Raw genomic sequence first — 21,398 nt, 5'->3', positions numbered from 1 at the left:
CTAACCTGAGGCTACTAACATCTGGGCTCTCCAGCTTCAAGCAGCAGAGGAGTAGCAGGAACAACCGGAACTCTAGGAAGACCTTCAAGGTGAAGACATTGCTGTACAGATCTCGATCTTGTGCTGCTGCTTCTTGTGTACGCTGGCATTCTCTTTAGCCTTCTAATCGCTTTCAAGGCAGTTTCCATCGGACTCCAACTCATCGACCAACCTTCCAAACATCACAGGATGCCCAACCAATTTTCGTTTCATTCACACTTACCAACCAAGTAAGTTCTATTACGGCGCAAATCTAGAGCTCTCTCTAGAGAATACTCGATAATAGACTATCTCCTTACTCAAATTTCCTTGTCGTATGTGATCGTGAGGTCCTTCAGAGCGATGCCAAGGGATCTACTTCCCGACTTAGTAACTTCTCGATTTGAACATGGTGCAAGAAAAGTGTAGAGCACAGAGAACAAATTGCGTGCTCGAGCAAGCATCGAGTACAATTCATTCGCGGAATTTGAGGGGAAGCGAATTCGCTACCACACACTTTGACCCAGAACGATGCTAAGTAATCCATCACCCAACTTAGTAACTTCTCGCTTCGACGAGTGCACGGAAAGTGTAGAGCACAGAGGTAGATTGCGTGCTCGAGGACGCTTCGATTTTTGCTTTCGTTCGCTAGATTTGATGGGAAGCGCATTCGCTACCATGCGATCCGAGTCCTATCTGCGAATCATTTTGGCCGAGAGTTTGAATCGGGCCGTTGAGATTTGAACAACCTGATTATTCTAGCCTACAGCCGTCTGAGGCGCCTCGATACGCTCAGAATCTTTCATGTGCAATGTAAAATACCAACATCGGATATCGAACCCTCAACATCAAGAGAGGACCTAGATGCTCACGTTGTATGAGGGACTCTAGCATCCCCAAGGCTTCGCAACACAAAATGATATGTGAAATCACTAGCCTTCAAACATGGCGCCTCGACAGTGAGATTGTAACAATCTACCGCTGCTTGAGGTGTCTCAATACACTGACAATTTTTTTTTTAGAAATGAAATGTTCACGACATACGAGATACGAAACCACCAACGCCTGGACGACTTCCACGGCTCAAATCAACGCTTCGGAAATAGTTACTTTCTATTCGTCTATAAATTTCCTTGACTCACCTCTCCACAACTCAAAATCAGCGCCCCCGCCAACCCACCCTCTATTTTCTAAGAAGCATTACACGTCACGTCAACCACGGTACATTCCCCATTAGTGTTCAGGGCCCAGTCAACCACGAAATCCGCTTCAAACCCGACTCGCGAAACATCACGCAAATACACTCACCTGACCTCCTATACTTGGGCAACCTAGCCCCTCCCCCACACTTGACTCATCCCCAACCAAGGTCTAGATGTCTTACCCAAGCCATCTATTTTCACCTCATTTCAACGCCATAGCATCCTCCTCGTCTCATGCATCCACCGAAAGGTGCAGCGGGTGGAGATTGGCTAAATGTGGGATCGCGGTTACTAGAATATTCTCACGCCGAGGCTCTAGGTCTGCGACCGGAGGGCTGGAAAGGAGGCTGGGCTTGTAAGACCTGGCGGTCACTCTGTGCCGCTCGCTGATTATCAATTGATCTTTGCTTTTCTCCCGATGGTGACCGGTTCTCCAAAGCATGGCACATCTTATCGCCGAGGCACCCTGGGGGATCAGTGTTTTACGTGCCTCCTCACCCCAGCACTGGCGATAGCGATACAGGGGGGCAGTGGGATGAGGGGCAGCGCAGCCGTGGGTTGGCGGGGGGCTGGGAGGTTTCATTCGACAATCGATTCCCATGTCTTGAATGCGGTCGTTGAGGGAGCTGTGCAGCGTAAGGGGCGAGTGCGACAAGGCTCATATACCTTGGCGACGGTTCGACGGTTGAACTGTGGTTGCAGCAGGGGTCGTTTCAGGTGCTGCACCGCAGGCGCCGTAAGAGGCGCGAGGAGGGGAGGGATCGGACCGCAGGTTACACGGTATGTTGGCAGGAGTTTGCAGCTTGGCAGGAGTTTGCAGCGGGAGAGGGAGAGCCGGTTGTGGCAAAGCCGTGAGGTCTGCGGGACTCGAGAGGATAGATTTGTGATTGGTGCAATGTGGGTGGGCGTCGTCGGGAAATGAAACAACGGCGGATGAAACAATAGCAGGATCACACGAGTTCTGAGGGATACGGATCCCTGTGAAGCAGGATTGACAGATGTTTGTTGTAGATGTGTATCAACTGACTGTGGGGAAGAAGAGGCTTGGCATAAAGGGAACTCGTGACGCGAACCACGGAAGAAACGTGACATGAAATGAGGGACTACGAATTAGGTACTGAATAGCGTACGGAAGTCAAAGAATATTCTGGAAACGGTCTTTAGATTGCAACTGACAATATGCTGGCATTGCAAGCTGGCATGGACGTCGGTACTTATTGCGAACATATTCTCCGGGTTCAATTAACCCCAGATTGCTGTCGTCGTGGAGTCACGCGAAGGTGGAATGCCTAATTACCTCAACCCTCAGCAGGGACCGCCCGCGGTGCGACGGCACGACGGAGGATGCATAGAATGATTCTACCCGCCCTGAAGGACGAAGTACGTCGTATGCACTGGAGGCTGGAACGCGGGCCGGTCTGGACGATGTTGGAGACTGATTGCGTATTGACGGACACAAAGCAGGAAGGACGTCGTGGGCAGCCATGGCTGGTAAATGCTGTCACCTAAATTAATTGCAGGCACTTGCCTAATCCGCCCACACAAAGCAGAAGCGTGATGTGAGTGAGACGAGACGGGCCTAATAATGGATGAGCCGGGCGTGAGGTCTTTGTCTGACACCCACACGGCGTGCTAATAATGTAGCAGTGGTGTTGGGCTGAAAAAGGACGACGCTGATGTGTGCGGGTGCATCACGACAGCGCTGACGAATTCTTTGGAGGCATCCATAATTGGCGAAGGGCACGCCGGGCTAGGCAACGCAATTGGCGCACCCGAGACGCCCGAGTGGCCCCTGAAGCCAGTGACGCCGAGTCGGACGGTGAAACAGCAGGCCGGGTGTTGGATGCGCAGGCAGCTGCAGAAGCAAGGAGAAGGAGACGGATTCCTGCGTGGATCGCCGTGACGCGCCTCCTGGCTCCACAGGATATTCCCATCTTGCCCACGCTGGCCGCGGTATGGCGGCGATGCAAATAGACAGCGACGACGATGCGGCCGCGGCGGATGGTGGAACTCTGAGCGTCGAGATGCATCGACGGCTTGATGTGGTGTTCGGAGTGGTGCACGCGTGTGGAAGGAGCAGGGGCCAGGGGCCGAGACAGGGGCGCCTTCCACGGCACTAAAAGTAGACTCTCCGGGCTGGACTGAGCCCCCCGCGCCATCCCCCTTCGGCGGTAGCTTCGAATCGCCGCCGCCCCCTGGCTGCCTGGCACATAAAGGGCCACCGTGTCCTCTCGCTGATGCTGATATCTGTCCACCACCGCCCGGCCAAATGCAGCATACAATCCAGACCTGCAGTCAACCATTTCTGTGGGCGCAAACACGGCCATTACTACTCGCTATACGCACCAATCACGCAACACCGACATGACGAACGACACCATGAATCACCACGACGGCCTTTGTTTTCAGTCCGCCTCACCCGGCCCCTTGGACCGCGCCGCCACCACCGTCAAGCTGGAGGACCTGCAGACACAGTATCAGAGCTCGCCCTCCCCCGAGACCTCATCACCGATGCCCGAGGGCTCGGCCAAGCCTGTCAAGAAGCGGAAGTCGTGGGGCCAAGTCCTCCCGGAGCCAAAGACGCAGCTCCCGCCTCGAAAAAGGGCCAAGACGGAAGACGAGAAGGAGCAACGCCGCATCGAGCGTGTCAAGCGCAACCGCCTCGCCGCCCACAACTCACGCGAGCGGAAACGCGCCGAGGTCGAGCAGCTGCAGGGCGAGAAAAACCAAATGCAGCTAGAGATGGACAAACAGGAAGAAGAGATTCGGGCTCTGCGAGAAGAGATTCGGGCACTCCGACGAAGAGACCAACAAAAGGACGCCATCATCAACGCTTGGCGAGCAATCGCCCCTGACCTCAGGACAAAGGCAGAGTCGGGCATCCAAATTCCGGAGCCCACTGTCTCCTCCGTCGACTCTCTCCTCACAGACACCGTTTGTCCTCGACAGACATCCTTCCCCAGCCCCGAGTCCATGGACAGCATGGACACTCCCCACGACATCTACAGCCAGCCCGCCACCCCTTCATATAGCGACATCACCGTCTTGGAGTCCGACCCGACACGATATCCTGCTGAGATATTGTGCGACCTGCAGTGTCAGTCGGACTCCCCGCCGCTCTCGCCTATGACAAGCCCCCGGCTGGCCTTTCAGATTTTGACATCACTCCTCATCGCCTTGAGTATTCGTCTACGCTCAACGACAACATTGAAGATCTTTTCGACCTGGACAGGTATGAAGACTCGGCGGATTCCACCCAAGGCTTCTTCAACGCGTCATTCGTCGCACAGGACTCGACGGCCGATTTCTACGGAATTGGAAGCCCTTTTGATGCTAAGTACTTTGATTTGCGAGCAGACTCTGGCGCGGCACCGGCAACTCCGCGTGCTAGCGACGAGACTTACCTCGCGGCTGAAGCAACTTAGGGTCTCAGGGGCCGCCACCTCCTGGGGGTTGGTTGGCGGATCGGTGCTCGACAGCGACCGAGTAGGGCAGCTTGTGGGAGGACTCCTAAGGTCTTTTCGTCAAAGAGATCCAGAGCAAGACATCCAAGGAGCGTGTGCAGATTGTCGTGGAGGTTCTCGGGTTCGGCATTCAAGGCGGCGACGGAATCGCAAAGGCGTACCAAGGTGTTACGGTGTTGGGAAAATGGGACTGTCATCAAGGTTTACGATGCCGGAACAGCAGAAAGGGTTCTGGTCATCAAGTTCGATGTGTTCCTCAGTACACAGCAAGGAATGAATCAAGCACCTCTCAAACATATTCGCATACTGTTCTGTTGATTTGTGATTGCTTCTTGTGCCTCTCTGTAATACACCCCACTGAACTAGTTCCTGGAACCACCTTACCCACAGGAAACCGCGGCCGTAAGGTATCGGGACCGCCGACACCTCAAGAGCATTCAAAAGCTCGGATCTCCCAAGCCGTGTTGAGTGCATCAAAACAGACTTCGACGGGTTCTAGGCCGCTTCCCAGACCGCTCTTCCGCCACTCCAACCTTGGAACTCCAGCCCTAGACAAATCAAAACTCAAAAAGCACTGAAGATAGCAAGTCGTTAAGCGAGATCTCCGGTGAGGCATTTTTGTACTGCGGCACTGCGTCTGCATATGTAAGTCCCGATGTCATGTTGTGCAGGTGGCGCGAAGTGCGGTGTAAGGAGGCGTGTGACGGTAAAGGTGCACCTATGTACCTAGCAAGTGCTGCGACAGCCCAACGAATCATAGCAGTGCACCCGTTTTGAATGCGGGGGAGAATGGTAGATTCTCAAGCTCGATTTTGATTCTACTATCATTTCTCCTTCCAGAGTCAAGACGATACGAGGCTAGTTTCGCCTCTACTCTGATATCGATCTTGGTATCTTGATGAACAAGAACGTGGGAGCGCCATCAAGTCGTTCCTATCTCTCCTACTGTCTGTCTTCCTCTTTGGATCTCTCTTCTCCTATCATCGTATAACAGCAATTCCTCATTCTCTTTCCGCCTTCCCTTCCCTTTCCTTCCTACATCACCTACTTCGTCACCTGATCCACTAGCGGCTCCTTATTCGAATCATTCCCCTTCCCCTGCGCCTTCCCCACGCTGCCACCCCCGCTCGCGTTCAGGCCTTCCAGCGCCCCGCCTTTCTCGGCTTCGGGGAGGGGTGCGACTTTCGAGGCGCGGTTGAGCGACGTCTATAGGACATGCGTTAGTAAAGGAGAGACAGGAGGGGAAGGAGAACGCACGTCGCCGCTAGCACCGTGGACGATGTTATTCGTGGGCTCGACAGCGTTGTCGGAGGCGCCGGTGCCGTCGCGTGGCATGTTGGGTGTATGTAGGCTGGGCTTTGCGGAGTTGATGTTTGAGACTGAATTTTGAGAAGTTGGATAGTGGTCGAGTTCTTTGAAGTGCTCCTTAGCTAGTTGTTTAATATATTGAGTTATATACCAGAGTGCTAGGACAATTCTCGTGAGTTGTGGGGGCTTGACGTCACGGTGATGGAATTCGCAACCAGTGGATCGTTGTGGGTCTCCGAAGCATTCAGAACGTTCCTGATCTGCTGCATGGGTGCGGTCCGTGGCTCTGCGGGTGGTTGGTTTTCGTTTGGTACCATTTTCTATAGCTCTCGCTCGCGCTTCTACGCCGTACTGGCAGTAGTATTGCAGTGTAGCAAGTTCACAACGGGTAACTCCTGGAACTATACGTTTTCGACACAATTGACACTTTTAATAAAGTACTGCAAATGTGAAGGAACCTGAAACTCTCCAATCGCATGCAATCGCCACCTACCTGAACCTGAACTAACCCTCCTCCCTATCCATATCATCTCTACCCCTCTTCCCACCGCCACCACCTCCCTCTCTCCTCCGCCCCTTGAGCACTGCACCCCTCTTTCCTCTACCTTCATGCAATACCTTCATCTGCTTCACAGCCTCGCGCTGCGCTTCGCCCACTCTCTCCGCCAGCACCATCACCTCATCTTTCTCGACCTTCTCCTCCTCCAACTGCCTCCCCAACGCATTCTCAATCCTCAACCAGATCTCCAGATCATACTGCGTAACAAAACTAACCGCCTTCCCCGACTTCCCCGCTCTCGCCGTCCGTCCCACCCGATGCACATACGTCTTCGAATCCGGCGGCAGATCAAAGTTAACCACCAAATCCACACTCGGGATGTCCAGCCCACGCGCCGCCACGTCCGTCGCAACGAGGATATCTCGACTGCGCGAGCGGAACTTGGCGAGCGACCCCAGCCGCGCAGACTGCGAGAGCTGACCGTGCAGCGGGATGGCGCCGAAGCCGAGGGTGCGCAGTGCGATGGCGATGCGCTGGGTTTCGTTGACGGTGCGGGTGAAGACGATGGCGGGGTGGCCGAGGTTTTCGTTGAGGAGGTGGATCAGGTAGAGGTCTTTGTGCTTCTGGGGGATGAAGTTGTAGGATTGGAGGAGGGTGGAGACGGTCTGGTGGGAGGAGCTGCTGATGCTGACGCGGACGGGGTTGTGGAGGGAGGCGCGTTGGAGGGATTCGATTTTGGAGGACACTAGTGTTTGCATTAGTGGTGCGTTATTGAGGATATGAATGGGACTTACTTGTGGCGGAGAAGAGATAGGTGTGTCGTCCTTCTCGCGGGAGAACCTTAAGGATTTTGTCCAATACAGGTCCGAAATCGAGATCGAGGAGTCGGTCTGCTTCGTCCATTACGAGATACTTCAGGTTGCGCAGTGAGAAGCCCTTCGTATTCTCTAAGTGATCCAAAAGTCTTCCCGGTGTCGCAACAACGATGTGAGGCTTCTTGCCCAGCTGAATAGCTTGAGGAACCATATCCATACCACCAACGAGGACCGCGCATCGCACATTTATCAAAGACCCCAACGCCTCGAATTGCTGCGAAATCTGATATGCGAGCTCTCGCGTCGGTGCCAGCACTAAGCCGAATAGAGGCTGTGGTTTATCCATGAGTGCTTGCAATATCGGCAATGCGAATGCAGCCGTCTTGCCAGAGCCCGTCTCTGCCAGACCGATCAAGTCTCGGCCTTCGATCGCGAGTGGTATAGCTTCTGCCTGTACAGGCGTTGGGAACTTGTAGCCTAGATTTACACACGCCTCACAGAGACTCTCTATTATGCCTAGGTCCGCGAATGATTTTTGCACCACCTCTTCATTCTCACTGGTGGGTGTGGTTTCGGGTGTTGGCTCTGCAACCTCTTCTTCTCCGTCTTCGTCGGAGGCTTCATCTTTATCGCCCTCGGACTCGGAGGAGTCTGAGGATTCGGGTTCGACTGCTCTCGTAGGCTTCGGTTTCGAGGAGGAGGAAGGCTCGCCTGCGGTGGTTGGAGCTTTGCGCGCGCCATCTTTCGTGTGTGATTTGGAAAATTTCGAGGGGTTCGAGAATTTCGAAGATTTGAGCGGGAGGCTTTTGAAGCTCGATTTCTTAGGGACTGCTCCCGCGGAGGGAGAGCCGTTGTTCAGCTTCCTCTTCTTGAGCATGCCTTTGTCCATGATGTCGGTGCTGTCTTGCTTGGGTGCGGATTGCGTTTCAAAAAAGAAATGTTGAAGGTGTTGGACGTAAGGCTGGTACCGAATAAAATTAAGTCATTTTAAGCGGGTCCTAAACCGTCACGCGCTAGTTTACTACATCATCTCCTGAAATTCAAACCACTACGTCGCATTCAACCTGCTGCAAATAAAGTCTAGTGGCAGATCAACAACCCTTGTGCAGCTGTATCTGGTCTTGTACTTCTAGCCACCACCTCACAATGCGCTAACGTTACAGCTAAATCTCTTTTTCATTCCTGGACACGGAGTTCTTCAAGCTGCTTAGCATGGCCATTTCTTTAGGCCCGCTCAAGAACCTCTCTAATTCAACTAATTTCAAATCAGTCATCACCTTCAAGCCGCAATGTTTCAGGAGCTTTTCCACGCCAGTCGCCGGATCCCCTATCTTGGCAACAGAAGATGAGTCTATGCATGCGTACACTTCGGGTAGATGGATGTGAGTGTATTCTGTTTCCCTTCACAGTGGGCGATCATGTTGCTGACTCTAATAGTTATAACGAGCCGCTAAGGATTGCTGAAAGATATCTGAAATTCGATGTCCCAGCACTTAAGTCAGCCATCGCAGCATCAAGTGGACAAAGCCCCTCTGATGTGACTTCATTCGTTAAGCTTGCTGAAGGAGGGTTTAATCGTGTGTTTGAAGCGACACTGAACGATGGTAGGCGGGTCCTAGCCCGACTTCCATATCCTTCTACCGTTCCAAAACATCACGGAACCGCAAGCGAAGTCGCTACGATGGAATTTCTACGCCTTCACAACATTCCCGTCCCACGGGTGCATGGGTGGTCTTCGACTGCTGAGAACGCGGTGGGAGCCGAATACATCGTCATGGAGAAAATTGAAGGCGTTGCTCTCAGCGAAATCTGGCCCGACCTAGGACTCAAGCAGAGGGCGCAGATCATCAAGCAAGTTGTGCATCTGGAAAAACGACTGTTCTCTCTTCAGCTTCCAGCAAGTGGTAGTATCTACTTCCCAGACGATCTGACTCCAGACGAAAGATCAAAGGCTGCAATGCTTCCTGTTCAAGGAGAGAAGAAGTTTTGCGTTGGCCCTACTGCACACTATAGTTGGTGGCATGGGCAACGAAGCTCTATGGCTTTCAATCGAGGTCCTTGTTGGTCTCCTCCATGCTCATCACTGCATCACCCATCTAACTTTTCAAGGGACGTCCTCACCCGAAGTATTCCGAGATGTTGGCAAGAGAGAGCTTGCTTGGACGAAAATATTTGCCAAACCACGTCTTCATTACGATCTTCTTTATCGTGAGATCCATGGATTCAAGAAAATGTCACCGGAGCCTCACATTGAAGGGCTCAAGAAATATTTAGAGATGTCGAAATGCCTAGGCTACCCTGTGGAAAGCTATCTCAGTCGGCCCGTTCTACGACATCCAGACCTTTCTATGAATAACATTCGTGTCTCCGAGTCTCTAGACGTCGTCGGCCTTATCGACTGGCAACATGCTTCAATCCTTCCGCTTTGTCTCGTTGCAGGCATACCGAGCGATTTTCAGAACTATGGTGATCCAGAATCTGAGCGAATGACACGTCCAGCTACAGATCTGCCAGCGGAGTACGAATCCGTGGACACAATTCAACAAGCGCGCATGAAGATTCAACACGCTAGAAAATGGACACACTTCTTCTATGCCGGGCTTACGATGAGAGACCATGAAGAGCATTTCAATGCCATTTCTACCAAAGGTGTGACTCTTCATCAGCGTTTGTATAAGAGCGCAGGAACGCCTTGGGAGGGCGACTCTATCACGCTGCAGGGAGACATGATCAATGCGATTCAGCAGTGGCAACAGATCGTGTCATCTGGCGCTATAGCTGCTCAAAACTGTCCCAACCCTCCAATTAGCTACTCCGATGATGAGACTCGGTCCATCATGGATCTTCACCAGCAGCAACTAGATATGGACACCATGATTGAGGAGATGAGGGACGCCCTCGGCGTTGATGTTATGGGGTGGGTACCCTCAGACGAGAGGTGGCAGGCCTCCAAAGCACTCGCCCAGTCGATCAAAAGCCAGATGATGGCCGCGGTGGAAAACGATGCGGAGAGGGATGGGATCAGGGATCACTTCCCGTTTGATAATCACAGCGAAGACGAATAAGCTACACTCTGCAAGTGCACAAGGTGGGCTACTCTAGAATCAAGAAGCTTGTATAGTAGTGTATCAAAACATGTCAAACACCCGGTGTAGGATACGTGTGAAGGATCAGGAACGTGCAGTATTTAGGTTCGCGCACACTCTTTTCGCACTACTTGATGGGCTTCGGGGTACTTTCAGAAGCCTGAACGAGGTTGAAGTTAATTTGATCGAACAGCCACCTCAGACATCGGCAAGTCGTACAGAGACAAGGCCCTGCTGGGCCTGTGGTCTACTACTCATGATTCCAATTAATACTTCGAAGCACCACAAGCAGGCGAAGATAATAGTATGACTTCCTAACCAGCATTCGTTTCATGAGGCCTGCATAGATGCTGCGCCCCGCTCGTCGCTCGGACGTCAGTCGTAGACCACGCATATCAAATGCATAGGCATAGTTCATGTTGGACGGAGCAAGCTTAGGTGAACACATTTTGTGAATATCCCCGCACCTATCAGCGTAACTGATGTCGCATAAGCTAACCTTAGGCAACCTTGAACTCTATAAATACTCCGTATTTGTCGCCCTGTTCGAATGTCGGACGGACCAAAATCGGGCTGCCTTCCTCCTCGTTACTCAGATCTGATTCTTAGACTTGCTTCAACTATTTACAATTTTAAAATAACAGAACCAAAAAAGGTAAAGCAAAGCTAAGACAACCAGAAAAGAGCATAGGGAAGCAAAGTTCAGGTGGCAGAGCTTTAAGTCAAGAGATTTTGGACCAGAGCTACACAATCATTCCCTTACTCATCGTAGCTAATTTAACCCATCCAGAGGGTTTCATTTATTCCACCTCCGTAGTTTCTGCCGTTGGCTTTGATCCGAGGATCTCATCCAGCTGAATATCGCCCAACGTCATTTCTACACTATCACCGAACTTGATGTTCACCTCTGTCATTGCATCATTAGCATCTGATTTGTGGTAGAAATTACGAGAGGGTATGTTACCTTCAAGGGATAGTCCCTTCGTCTCGGGGAACGTTAATAGTATAAGGGTTGCCGTAACAAATGTGACGCAGATGAATACGAGATAGTACTTCCACCCAATACTTTTGAATGCTTGCGCAGCAGGACCGCTGTATGCGATTCCAAAGAGAAAATAGGACCCCACTCCGAAGGTGACACCTTTACTCCGCAGATGGGTTGGCCAGATCTCTGCGTTGTAGATGTAGACTACGCAGTCGCACGTACTGCTGTAGAAAAGGATAAAGATGAAAAAGAAAGCCACGCTGGCATTTATTCCAGGCTTATATGTTGAATGGAGGTAAAATTTTTGCAACGCACATTGGATGGCCATGTTGGCAGTTAGAAGGTATCCTCCGGTAACTAGAAGCTTCACTCGTCCAATTCGGTCCGCAAGCAAAGCATTGCAACCTGCGCCCATGGCTCCAATGGTAACCCAAACAACGGAAAGGCCAAGCTGTTGAACGTTGTTGAAGCCAAGATTACCAAAGAGTATAGGCATGACTTAAGATGGTAGTACACATGTTAGCGGGGGACAGAGGGCTCTGGTATGTGTACTAGGACCTTACGTACGATTGAAGATTACCACCAAACCAGTAGACTGGACCATGGCGAACGTTATAATTGAGCAATAAGCTCGTCTCCGGAGATGTGCATTACTTAGAATGTACCAATAACTGTGAGGGAGATCTCTTTCAAAGTCAACTTGTGCTTCAATCTGCAGAATTTCTGCGCGAGCCAGTATCGCCGTTGGATCAGCCTTGGTTCGGTGCAGCTTTTCCATAATAGCTCTAGCTTCATCGACCCTTCCTTGCTCCACGAGCCATCTAGGAGATTCGGGGATGAAGAGGACAGAGACAGCGAAGATAAGAGAGAAGAATGTCAGCATTATAAACTGAAGGCGCCACTGTATGTCCGAGGTAACGAAATTAAAGGCAACAGCGAGAAGTGCCGAGAGGACATATCCAGAGAGTACGGTGGTCGCGTGCATTCCGACCAGGAGGCCTCGTATATGCGCTGGTGCAATCTCACTCATATACACCGGCGTGTTGGATAGAATGATGCCTCCGGATATGCCACCAATACCACGGGAGACAATGAACATAGCCGGATTGACGCTCGCGGCACTAAGGATGCCGGACAGCACCATAAGAATAGCCGCCATTTCTGTGCAGAAGCGACGCCCTAGCTTATCAGACACGAAGCTCTGCATTATAGTCCCTATGAAGCCGCCGGCAAGAAAGCTGACATAAGTCAGTGATCCGTAGTTATACAAGCCCTACAAAATTGTTCAAACTTACATTGCATTCATCGCGTCGATGAGTGCATTGGCGTTCGATCCACTGAGAAATTTCTTGAGGAACGTTTCCTGTGCATAACATCCTCCGCCAGCATTGTTTCCATAGCCGAAACAAAAGCTGGATATCGCCGACACAAGGATAATCTAGCCAACCGAAACAATCAGAGGTGAAGGAATGGAAGCAGGCTACGGCTTACCATGAAGTTGCGGGTACTTGGCCTCTTAGAGTGGAGGATAGCGTCGTCGCCTCCTTCGGGATTATCATTACGCGCATCGTGACTTGCCGCCTGACCTTGAGAACTTTCCTTGGAGTGTGCCATCTTGAGAATACGATCCAAATGCGTCGATGCAACAGGAAGAATGACTAAATCTCAAAGCTTTTGTATATACCTCGCCATAAGGTATGGTATGTTGTGTGTGTACTTCTGATCCGGCATGTCTACAATTTATAACCTCGTTCGGTATAACCCACCAGGATTGTGGTTGGGGGGGGGGAAACGCGGGGAAATAGGGGAGCCATAACACGGGGCAGAAGTACGCCCAAAAAAAAGCTATGAGCCCACAACCGGGAACTTGGGACTGGGGAAGTCGCTTATTTATTTCACCTAATTAGCTAGCTTTACGTACAGGCCAATAGGATATTCGGAGAACCAGGCATGATCTCCGCATGGCCGCTGACGGACAAATTTCGTGTAAATTCCTTAGTAAAAATGGAGTTAGGAGGGATCATCCTCGGCAACCAAACTCCAGCTGGAGCCCCGCCCCCCCATTTTTAATACGTCGACTATTACTAAGGGTATCTTGGGAAAACGGCTTGGCTTGGCTCAGGTGCCCCTCTTCTCTCCACAGCACGTGAGTGGATAGATAACAGTATAGGGGGCCTTCTATGCCCCTGGATGTAAAATGCACATGGTATCAAACTACATTGGTCAGATTAGCCATCTGACCGAGAAACCTTTGCGAGAGCTCACCTGGAGAGATTTTGGTCTCTACTGCTGCCTGGAGCCTCGTACATCTGACTGGTATGCATCTTCGGGCCTGGGCAGTCATGCATCCAGCTGTCTAATCCTTGGTGATAACACTGAATGGCTCAGAATCCCGTGGACTCAATCTGGCCGAGGTCTCCATCAAGTTCTTGCGTCAGTTTGATTAGGTCTTCGCAGCGATAGCGGCCTATATTAGTATGACGTCCTGTTCTTTCATTTCCATTGCTTCCCTGACGTCAGCATGAATCTGGCACGGCGCTCGACGTTCAGCATAGCCATCCCCTTTATACTCTATACTCAATGAGCAAGAGATTAACCACTCGTGCTAATTTTCCGTCCTCTCCGGTGATAGGAAATGCAATATGGTCAAAGAAATATTCTCATTCAGTTTCTCCTGAAGTGTCGCACATACAAGTCTTTCGTGTACTGCATGTAGAAAGTAGCATAAGCCCTACCTCGTCGATGTTTGGGCCGGCGATAACGTCTGGAGAGCTATGGTAGATTCTACCACACCAGCGACCTTGGCTGTCGAAAATCTTGATAAAAGGCGTAGGATTCCCCTTCCCCGAATTTAGAAGGCTCTCCGGATAAAGACTCGCCGTACTTAGTTCCGCTGAAAGCCCTTTAACTGATCTAATCTGAGAGCGAATATGGATTTGTGCGGGACCACTATTGAGTTCCGCTGCTTGGATATTTGTCGTTGGATCAGGGAGGACTGATCCCACCCACTGCCACCAATCCGGCATAACGACAGCTTCCAGCCATTCGATCGGCCCATTGCGACCAGCCCATGACCAGCTGGGAAAGCTTTCTCTTCGTTCTGATGAGGGTTCATAAGTTACGCCCTCCTCGTAACCAGGTATCCAATGTAACCCTATGAGCAGTGCCGATATGGGAAGGCCAGCAAAAAACTGGGTGTCATATATTGTGCCAAGTCTTCCCAAAATACCCGCAAAAGCGGCCAATTCATCTGAAGCATATGTGAGGTCCATTTGAGAGTATTGCCGCACGAGATCAAAGTAACATAACCACTCCGACCGCTTCCATGGGGCGTCGAGGCCTCTGGGCTGAATACTGCTGCTTGATTTATTTCTATACAATGGGTTCATGTTGAAAGAAAAGCTCAGGACAGGATTTAGTTCCGACCACTCATGCTTTGAGCAATGGTAATACGCCATGCTTTTCGTAATGTAGAGGGCTCGCGTAGAAAGTAGTCGCTCTTGGTATATCCAAGCGCGACTCTCGTATTTTGACCCTTTTAGATCAAGATGTAGAGGAACTGGACAAGCGAATATCCGCGTACCACACAACTCCATCCATGGGAGACAGTGCCGAGATCCGGGAAGGATACCTGGGATAGACTCACAAGCAGCTGATGCTGATACGACAGCGATAGTCAGAATCGAGTTTCGATAAATTTCCCCCATGCTTTTGATTGCGTTCTGTAAGAGATCGTTGTCGTCATGCACGATGCACAATGAGTCCACCTAGAGATAATTCTCGCCAATCTGCTCAACGATGGTCGTTGCATCCCTGATGGTAACCGGAAGGGGGAACTTGGGATTGTTCAGCTCTCCAGGCTGCTGCAGCATGCTCAAGCTTTCCCGAGTAGTGCGGAATGGATTCGTGTTGCCGTAAACATAGCTTAAGGAGTAATATCGTTGCCCTCCATGTTCTTGGAAGACGAGTTTCCTGCTTTTGATGTCCATCAATAGTGACGGATATGCAGTTTCGGATGTTCCTTTGTGGTCGTCTTGCACACCACATTAGTGATGAGATTCGCAATCTCGTAACCAGCTCCGTATCGCCTCAAGATTGATCAGAGAGGAGATGCGGCAGAGACGCAGCGGAGCGGAGCAACAAGAACAGCGAGAAAGATAAGGAAGCTCCTCAGGACCATCTAAGGCTGGCACCAGAGTTGTTGCACTTTTCATGCTAATAGACCACCGTAGTTTACCAGTTGTTCCAGAATATTTTGTTAGAAGTCTTGAAAAGTCCTTGATATACCACAGGTAGCTGTAAAAGAGCGTCTAAGAATCAAAGCTACCTAGTTAGCAGTTTCTGAATCTGTACGCATACGAGATTTAGGACCTACCACGGAACCAAACAAATTAAGGAACGCGCCCAGGAGGCCGTGGAAACGGTCATGTTGTTTCAACACCCCAATCTGCACCTTGCCTAACCCATTTGGTCATGTGACCACATGCCGGAGTGGCTAAGTTCGGCTGAGGCCTGGCTCAGCTTCGGCTCAGCTTTCCTCAGGTGTGATCACTCTTACTCACCGGTTGTGGCGCAGACTCGGATACACTTCACTAGAAACTGTTAAGTATTAGCGAGGGGCCTTAAATCTGTCCCGGGTCACGAATTAAGGCCCCATACAGTTTTGATCTATATTTGAAGCAGTCTGGATAAGAATTGAATTTTGACAATTAATTAGGAAGAACCTACATGCAGTCATAGTTGTATCTGAAATCCTATAGGATAGATCTAAGTACGATGAAGGAAATTGCACGATATAAGAGATGTGCGCACGCTTCTTACACACTTAGCGCCTTGTAGCAACATAATCTGCATGCAAGCTGCCTATGCACGCATCCTACCTACCTATCCTACAAGGGGCGCGGCCAAGTGCATATTCCGGTTACGTAAGCATCTCACCCAAATCTTAAAAGTTGCTTCGCACCACCCAGTATCGGTTAATAAATTTGTTTTCTTCAATAATTATCACTAAGAGACACAGACAGATACATCTACGCACTTGGATCGTAATCGATGGTTATAGTTGTTGTGGTATAGCTCCTCCAATGTACCAAAACCTGGTGGTTTTGATGTTCCTCGCCTCGCGTAGTTAGCTGGTGGGGTCCGGAATATGCAACTTGGCCGCGCCCCCTGTACTACCAAGTGCATATAATACAAATTGCTCAACTACATACAACATATTTAATATAGCTATCTGGTAGCTAGTTACCTACTATCTAGGGCATGTACGTGCATTATGTTGTAACGGATTGTCTCTTCAATACCACACACTAGCTGTATAGACGTACGATACTGGTCCGGGTCTCGTTGGGGTGCAATATTATTCGAGAGGAAAGGCAAATCAATCTCAGGCATAAGACGGGTTACTCTTAATACAAGTGCTATTAAGAATCTGGAGTTGAACACGAGGTTCCTATCTACGAGAATGAGTGTGCTTACATACAAAAGACAACTCCTAAGAAATCTATGGCTCGTCGCGGCTCATTGCGATCCGCGACCATTTGCTTCCTGGCTCGCTCTACGAGCCAGCACGTGACCCTCTTGGCCTCGTGACCTCATAGCTAGTCTGGGGAATCCAACACCCCAAGGCGCCGGACCCTCGTTCCCCCAGGTCCTGTCCTGTATGCAGATTATGCGTAACCAATCTGATCTGCTTACTTGCTTCCTCGATTACCGCAGTAATCGGCTGGTCGGTATTACGGGTTGGAACATATGTTTAGTCAATTCGCACATACTACACTTTAATTTTACACGCTGCGGTCGCTTCGCTGCTACCTTTCTTACCCCTCTACTGTTCCTATCTAGGCAGCTTATTTACAAGAGGCCTCTTCTACCGCTAATAGAACACCTCCTCTAGCTATATATGTGCGCTTCTTTACTCTCTTTTATTTCTAGTGCTAGTTTTCTATGCGTAGTGCAAAAGGAAAGTTATAATAGAGAGCTTAGCGAGAGAACTAATAATAACTAGCTTAATTCGGGCCGAGAGAGAGACGAAGAGAGACGAAGAGAGACGAATCCTTAAGGAAGCTTAGAGAGCTTCCTATAGAGGATCCGTATATATAAAGATCGAACGAAGCGAGCACGTACAAAGAGATGTATATTGCGCTATTTTGCATACGACAAATGTTGGAGGCGCAGGCGGGTGACGTTACGGTAGTTGCATCAGTCAGGGCCCCCACCACCAAAGATTCGACCTTTTGTATACCGCCAGGACATCTTTTGCATTCCCCTCGCTCCACGGCGCCTACATACATTCTGAGCTGAAACCAAGGAGGCGCATAAGAATTGCCACGGCTCGAAGCAGCAGATTACTGTTACTAACACATTCGGCCAACCCAAGCGCCTAACTTCAGCCGAAAACGACCTACGCCTATTTCGCCTAGTATGGCATCTGTCACGTCGCTGGATCGGGATATGAGGAAGCTGCGCATGGACAGATACACACCACAGCTGCGAAGGAGGCACGGAATTGGATAGAGGACGTCTTGGGCGAGCGCTTGCCGGTCGGGGACCTTCTGGATGGGCTGAAAGATGGGGTCATATTGTGCAGGTAGGCCGCCTGAATATTTTATTTGGAAGATTCACTACAGTAGCTAATTACCGTAGGCTTGTCAATCTTGCCGTGCCTAATCCTGGCATCAAATACAAAAAGTCTGCCATGCCCTTCATACAAATGGAGAACATCTCTCATTTCCTGAGGGCCTGTGAGATGGCACCCTTGAACATGCCAGTCGATCTTTACGAGTCGAAGGACCCCGCTCAGGTGCTGCAATGCCTGCGTGCCTTTAGTCGTGTTGCCAATTCGGTCAATCCCTCCAATTTCCCCAACACAATAGGCCCCAGGCATGGCGACCCGGGAGCCCTAAGTCCAACGACGACCGGTGGAGGTTTTACAAGCCCAGGTCTAAACTCGTCGGCATCAATTGAAGCGGCGATGTGTGTTTACTATTATTCTCGCAACTACGTCGACGGCTATGCGTTTCTGGAGATGCTGAGAGCTACGCGCAAACGCGTCGGCGGCTTTCCGGAAGACAAGGTCAACGTGCTCTTTGGCATGGTGAATTTCGACAAGAAACTCGGTGGAGGCCGATATGGAGACGAGAGACTGTCTACAGTCGGGCAGCTCCCAGACGAGCTGAAGCCACCAAGATCAAACGATGCCGCGTCAAAGAGATTGTTTTGGGATACCTACTTTGACGCGACTCGCTATCTCCTCACCAAAGATGGTAGCCTTCAGGTCCTAGCGCTCAGACAATTTGTCGAAAAGGGGAAAGATCTTCAGTAGAACAGCTGGATTCCGCGCTGGGATCTTGCCGAGAAACACACTCTCATTTGGCTACCCGTCCCATACCAAGAATCGGAGTGGAATTTTTCAGCATGCACCAGTCCAGACTTTCAGATCCAATGCAAGAAAGCTGAAGGATCGCAAATATCTTCACTTGTGCTGTCCGTGGCGTAAATTTGGGCCGCATTAAACGCATGTTGTCCTTAGTCTTTCCGACCAGTGATGTCGACTGGGACCGGAGCGTCGTCGCTCGGATGATCGCCAATGCTGCTATGGGGTTGAAGAATAACCATTCCTCTAAGTGGGACCCGCGCTTGAAGCGTCTTGAGCTCCCTCAGTCTTACCCTTACCGCTGGCAGGCGTAATCTGCAAGTCTCGAACGTCAGCCCGCCGGACTTCACAACCGACGAGATCTTGAGAGATTTGTCCAAGGCACAACATCTCAGCGACTTTATCGCTCTGGCTATAGGCCTCTTCTACTATCGCTATCTCTTCAAGCAGGCAGAGAATGATGCATATATGCACTTCTTGCACATATGTACATCAGGAGATTTCGAGAAGCTCCAACCAATGGTGGATGCCGTTGCTGAGCCCCGAAAGACTACGTTCGCGGAGAGTTGCAAGAATGCTCTGCGCGGTCGAAGGGCTGTTGCTACTGATCGATGGTTTGGGCTGGCTTCGGCTTGCGTTCAGGCAGATCTGGATGATGTTTGGCTATTGCGTGGCGCAAAGGTACCTTTCTTGCTTCGCCCTGTAGGGTCTGCCACAGCTGTGAGCCAAATTGGCGGCACCCATAAGCTCTGCGGCGAGCTCTACGGTGGGTTGGGGTTGATGCATGGAGAGATGAGTGGTCTCGTAGAGAAGGAGGGCGTAGAGATCGTGCTCGTCTAGATAACATATTTACCTTCCAACAAGATCGATTGTCTAATGTGGTGATTGTCTGAATGAATCATAGTTGCAGTACCAGTATGAACGACCTTTATTGGGTTGTTCAAGTCATTGACCCTTTTCATGACTGATCTCATCCGACAGTCATTGCTGCCTATGGTAAATTTCATCCTCAGGACAACCGATTGATACATTGATCACTCTACTTGTGTTCTTACTGGTGCCAAAATTTAGTTGTTAGAGATGGATACTGAACGCAGTTCTTAGCAATTATAGGCTACGAATGTTAAACAAAAAAGTAGATCTCAAGATAAAAGATGCAAAGCGAGTCATTATTTCATTTCTAGGAAAAACCAGATATCTTTTCAGCGCTGTCCTCAAATCCTTCTGCGTACTGTGTCGTTCCCTGGCTCCCCAAAGATAAAGACGATATATTGGATTCTTTCCTGAGCCGCAAAGCTAGCTATAAAATCTCGCCTTAAAACTTGGGATTCGGCATGATAGTCCATTGCTGAATATCGACCTTCTGACCTCCATTAAGTGCAACAGGCACTCCAGCCTCTATCGCCGAAGGAGGTGCGGTCGCATTTCCGGCCGATGCAATCGAGAGAATATAATTCGAATTGTTGTGCGAGATGTGGGTAGCGAAAATAGGCTTTGTAGCGTTGGGAAGCAGTGGTGGCTGACTGAACCCGCTTCCAAAATTGAAGAGAGTGCCGTCGGTACGGATGTCTGCAGAGAAGGTTGCGGGTTCTCTGCCTGCGTTTTGACGATTGTCAATGAGGATCCTGATCGAGTCGACCTTTTTGGAATTGGCTTGTTGCTCAGACATTGTGTAATTGGAAAAGTGTTCCAAAGTTGAAGAACTGAAGAAGTATGGATGAGGTTACTGGTAAAGATGATTCGAGTATTGTGTGGATGATGGACGTTTGGGAACGATGTTAATCATGGGTTTAAATACTTCACATAAAGCCTTCGTTTGTCCTACAGTAAGTGGCTAGCTGAGGCCTGGTCAAGCTGAAATGTACAGCTGGATCGATACTCCTTGGGCGGCCACTCATCATTGCGGGCAAGCGAGCGGGTGGGGTGCGAGGGTTTCCCGACGCGCATATGCATATTTGGTACCCCTCTTCCAGACTTGTCTGCTCAGCTTTGCAAAAGGTGTCTCATCTAGACGAGAGAATATCATCATGAGACCCTTTGTAGGTCCTGAAGCTTTCTTCTAATCTGCTGAGCCGAGGATTTGTGGGTATCTGTTATACTACAAATTTGAATACAAAATAGTGCTAGCTCAGTATGGTTGTAGTCAAATAAAGCACGAGATGTAAGAGAGGCCCTCCAAGCTGAAGAAAGGTGTTAGCAACATAGACATAAATGACGCAATAGTATTTGAAACTTATGTAAACTGACTGCGAGCGTAATTGGTCCATGAAAAGCACTATAACACCCTTGCCAACACGGTACCTACAACCCTTGGTTTGTAAAGCCAAGAGACAGCTAATTGGGTATCTAGACAGTACGATCAGCTCCAAAAAGATACGCTTCTCTGCAGTGATAATTTAGAGGCGTGCTTCATGCATGCTGATTGCGTAATCGAATGCGCTCTGACGAGCACAATGCTCTCAAATACATTGGTATACAATTAGTACAGCTGACCCAATTCGAAGTATCTGTGGAGAGCTGAAGACGCTGGACACTAGTACGTCAGTATGCAGCCACTAGCTGGTTCGCTCTGAGGCAGTAGTGGAGAGCTGAGGAGTTGTCAGCTTTGGATCGTTGCCCGAGCAAGTCCGTGTTTTGGGGCTCAAG

General features: G+C 50.2%; 10 protein-coding genes across 10 annotated transcripts; 4 read left to right on the top strand and 6 right to left on the bottom strand.

The window, feature by feature from the left end:
- Positions 1-1,704: 1,704 nt before the first annotated feature.
- On the bottom strand, positions 1,705-2,401 carry BDZ99DRAFT_223702 (uncharacterized protein). Its single transcript, XM_033713451.1, has one exon. The coding sequence runs from the start codon at positions 2,310-2,312 to the stop codon at positions 1,800-1,802; it is 513 nt and encodes a 170-aa protein (XP_033580691.1). The 5' UTR covers positions 2,313-2,401; the 3' UTR covers positions 1,705-1,799.
- Positions 2,402-3,662: 1,261 nt separating this feature from the next.
- Positions 3,663-4,609, top strand: BDZ99DRAFT_409734 (uncharacterized protein; the record flags this gene model as incomplete). The annotated part of the gene is made up of 2 exons (XM_033716555.1): positions 3,663-4,317; positions 4,374-4,609. Coding segments are annotated over exons 1-2 (822 nt in total), but the record flags the coding sequence as incomplete, so codon positions are not given.
- Positions 4,610-5,728: 1,119 nt separating this feature from the next.
- Positions 5,729-6,019, bottom strand: BDZ99DRAFT_379732 (uncharacterized protein; the record flags this gene model as incomplete). Its single annotated transcript, XM_033715161.1, has 2 exons — positions 5,729-5,890; positions 5,942-6,019. The coding sequence occupies 2 exons, from the start codon at positions 6,017-6,019 to the stop codon at positions 5,729-5,731; spliced, it is 240 nt and encodes a 79-aa protein (XP_033580689.1).
- A 278-nt stretch (positions 6,020-6,297) lies between these two features.
- On the bottom strand, positions 6,298-8,219 carry BDZ99DRAFT_459496 (DEAD-domain-containing protein; the record flags this gene model as incomplete). Its single annotated transcript, XM_033719176.1, has 2 exons — positions 7,286-8,219; positions 6,298-7,236 (listed from the first exon to the last, which is right to left on the bottom strand). Coding segments are annotated over exons 1-2 (1,622 nt in total), but the record flags the coding sequence as incomplete, so codon positions are not given.
- Positions 8,220-8,632: 413 nt separating this feature from the next.
- On the top strand, positions 8,633-10,456 carry BDZ99DRAFT_409728 (uncharacterized protein). The gene is made up of 3 exons (XM_033716554.1): positions 8,633-8,688; positions 8,744-9,366; positions 9,416-10,456. Exons 1-3 carry the CDS (start codon positions 8,660-8,662, stop codon positions 10,369-10,371), a joined length of 1,608 nt encoding a protein of 535 aa, XP_033580687.1. The 5' UTR covers positions 8,633-8,659; the 3' UTR covers positions 10,372-10,456.
- Positions 10,457-10,829: 373 nt separating this feature from the next.
- Positions 10,830-12,881, bottom strand: BDZ99DRAFT_409725 (general substrate transporter). Its single transcript, XM_033716553.1, has 5 exons — positions 12,869-12,881; positions 12,673-12,815; positions 11,945-12,615; positions 11,357-11,875; positions 10,830-11,299 (listed from the first exon to the last, which is right to left on the bottom strand). The coding sequence occupies exons 1-5, from the start codon at positions 12,869-12,871 to the stop codon at positions 11,193-11,195; spliced, it is 1,443 nt and encodes a 480-aa protein (XP_033580686.1). The 5' UTR covers positions 12,872-12,881; the 3' UTR covers positions 10,830-11,192.
- Positions 12,882-13,928: 1,047 nt separating this feature from the next.
- BDZ99DRAFT_553586 (uncharacterized protein) lies at positions 13,929-14,766 on the bottom strand (the record flags this gene model as incomplete). Its single annotated transcript, XM_033727099.1, has 1 exon — positions 13,929-14,766. One exon carries the CDS (start codon positions 14,764-14,766, stop codon positions 14,038-14,040), a length of 729 nt encoding a protein of 242 aa, XP_033580685.1. The 3' UTR covers positions 13,929-14,037.
- A 30-nt stretch (positions 14,767-14,796) lies between these two features.
- On the bottom strand, positions 14,797-15,144 carry BDZ99DRAFT_340725 (uncharacterized protein; the record flags this gene model as incomplete). The annotated part of the gene is made up of 2 exons (XM_033714364.1): positions 14,797-14,936; positions 15,024-15,144. Coding segments are annotated over 2 exons (261 nt in total), but the record flags the coding sequence as incomplete, so codon positions are not given.
- Positions 15,145-17,509: 2,365 nt separating this feature from the next.
- On the top strand, positions 17,510-18,799 carry BDZ99DRAFT_495359 (uncharacterized protein; the record flags this gene model as incomplete). Its single annotated transcript, XM_033723369.1, has 3 exons — positions 17,510-17,569; positions 17,800-17,966; positions 18,023-18,799. The coding sequence occupies 3 exons, from the start codon at positions 17,510-17,512 to the stop codon at positions 18,699-18,701; spliced, it is 906 nt and encodes a 301-aa protein (XP_033580683.1). The 3' UTR covers positions 18,702-18,799.
- A 96-nt stretch (positions 18,800-18,895) lies between these two features.
- On the top strand, positions 18,896-19,610 carry BDZ99DRAFT_567470 (uncharacterized protein; the record flags this gene model as incomplete). The annotated part of the gene is made up of 2 exons (XM_033727688.1): positions 18,896-19,002; positions 19,061-19,610. The coding sequence occupies 2 exons, from the start codon at positions 18,896-18,898 to the stop codon at positions 19,590-19,592; spliced, it is 639 nt and encodes a 212-aa protein (XP_033580682.1). The 3' UTR covers positions 19,593-19,610.
- Positions 19,611-21,398: the final 1,788 nt, after the last annotated feature.

Source organism: Mytilinidion resinicola (genome assembly GCF_010093595.1).
Source record: "Mytilinidion resinicola strain CBS 304.34 unplaced genomic scaffold BDZ99scaffold_4, whole genome shotgun sequence".
Lineage (NCBI taxonomy): Eukaryota > Fungi > Ascomycota > Dothideomycetes > Mytilinidiales > Mytilinidiaceae > Mytilinidion > Mytilinidion resinicola.
Note: the sequence above shows the minus strand (reverse complement) of the source record. Positions and strands in the feature narration are given on the sequence as shown.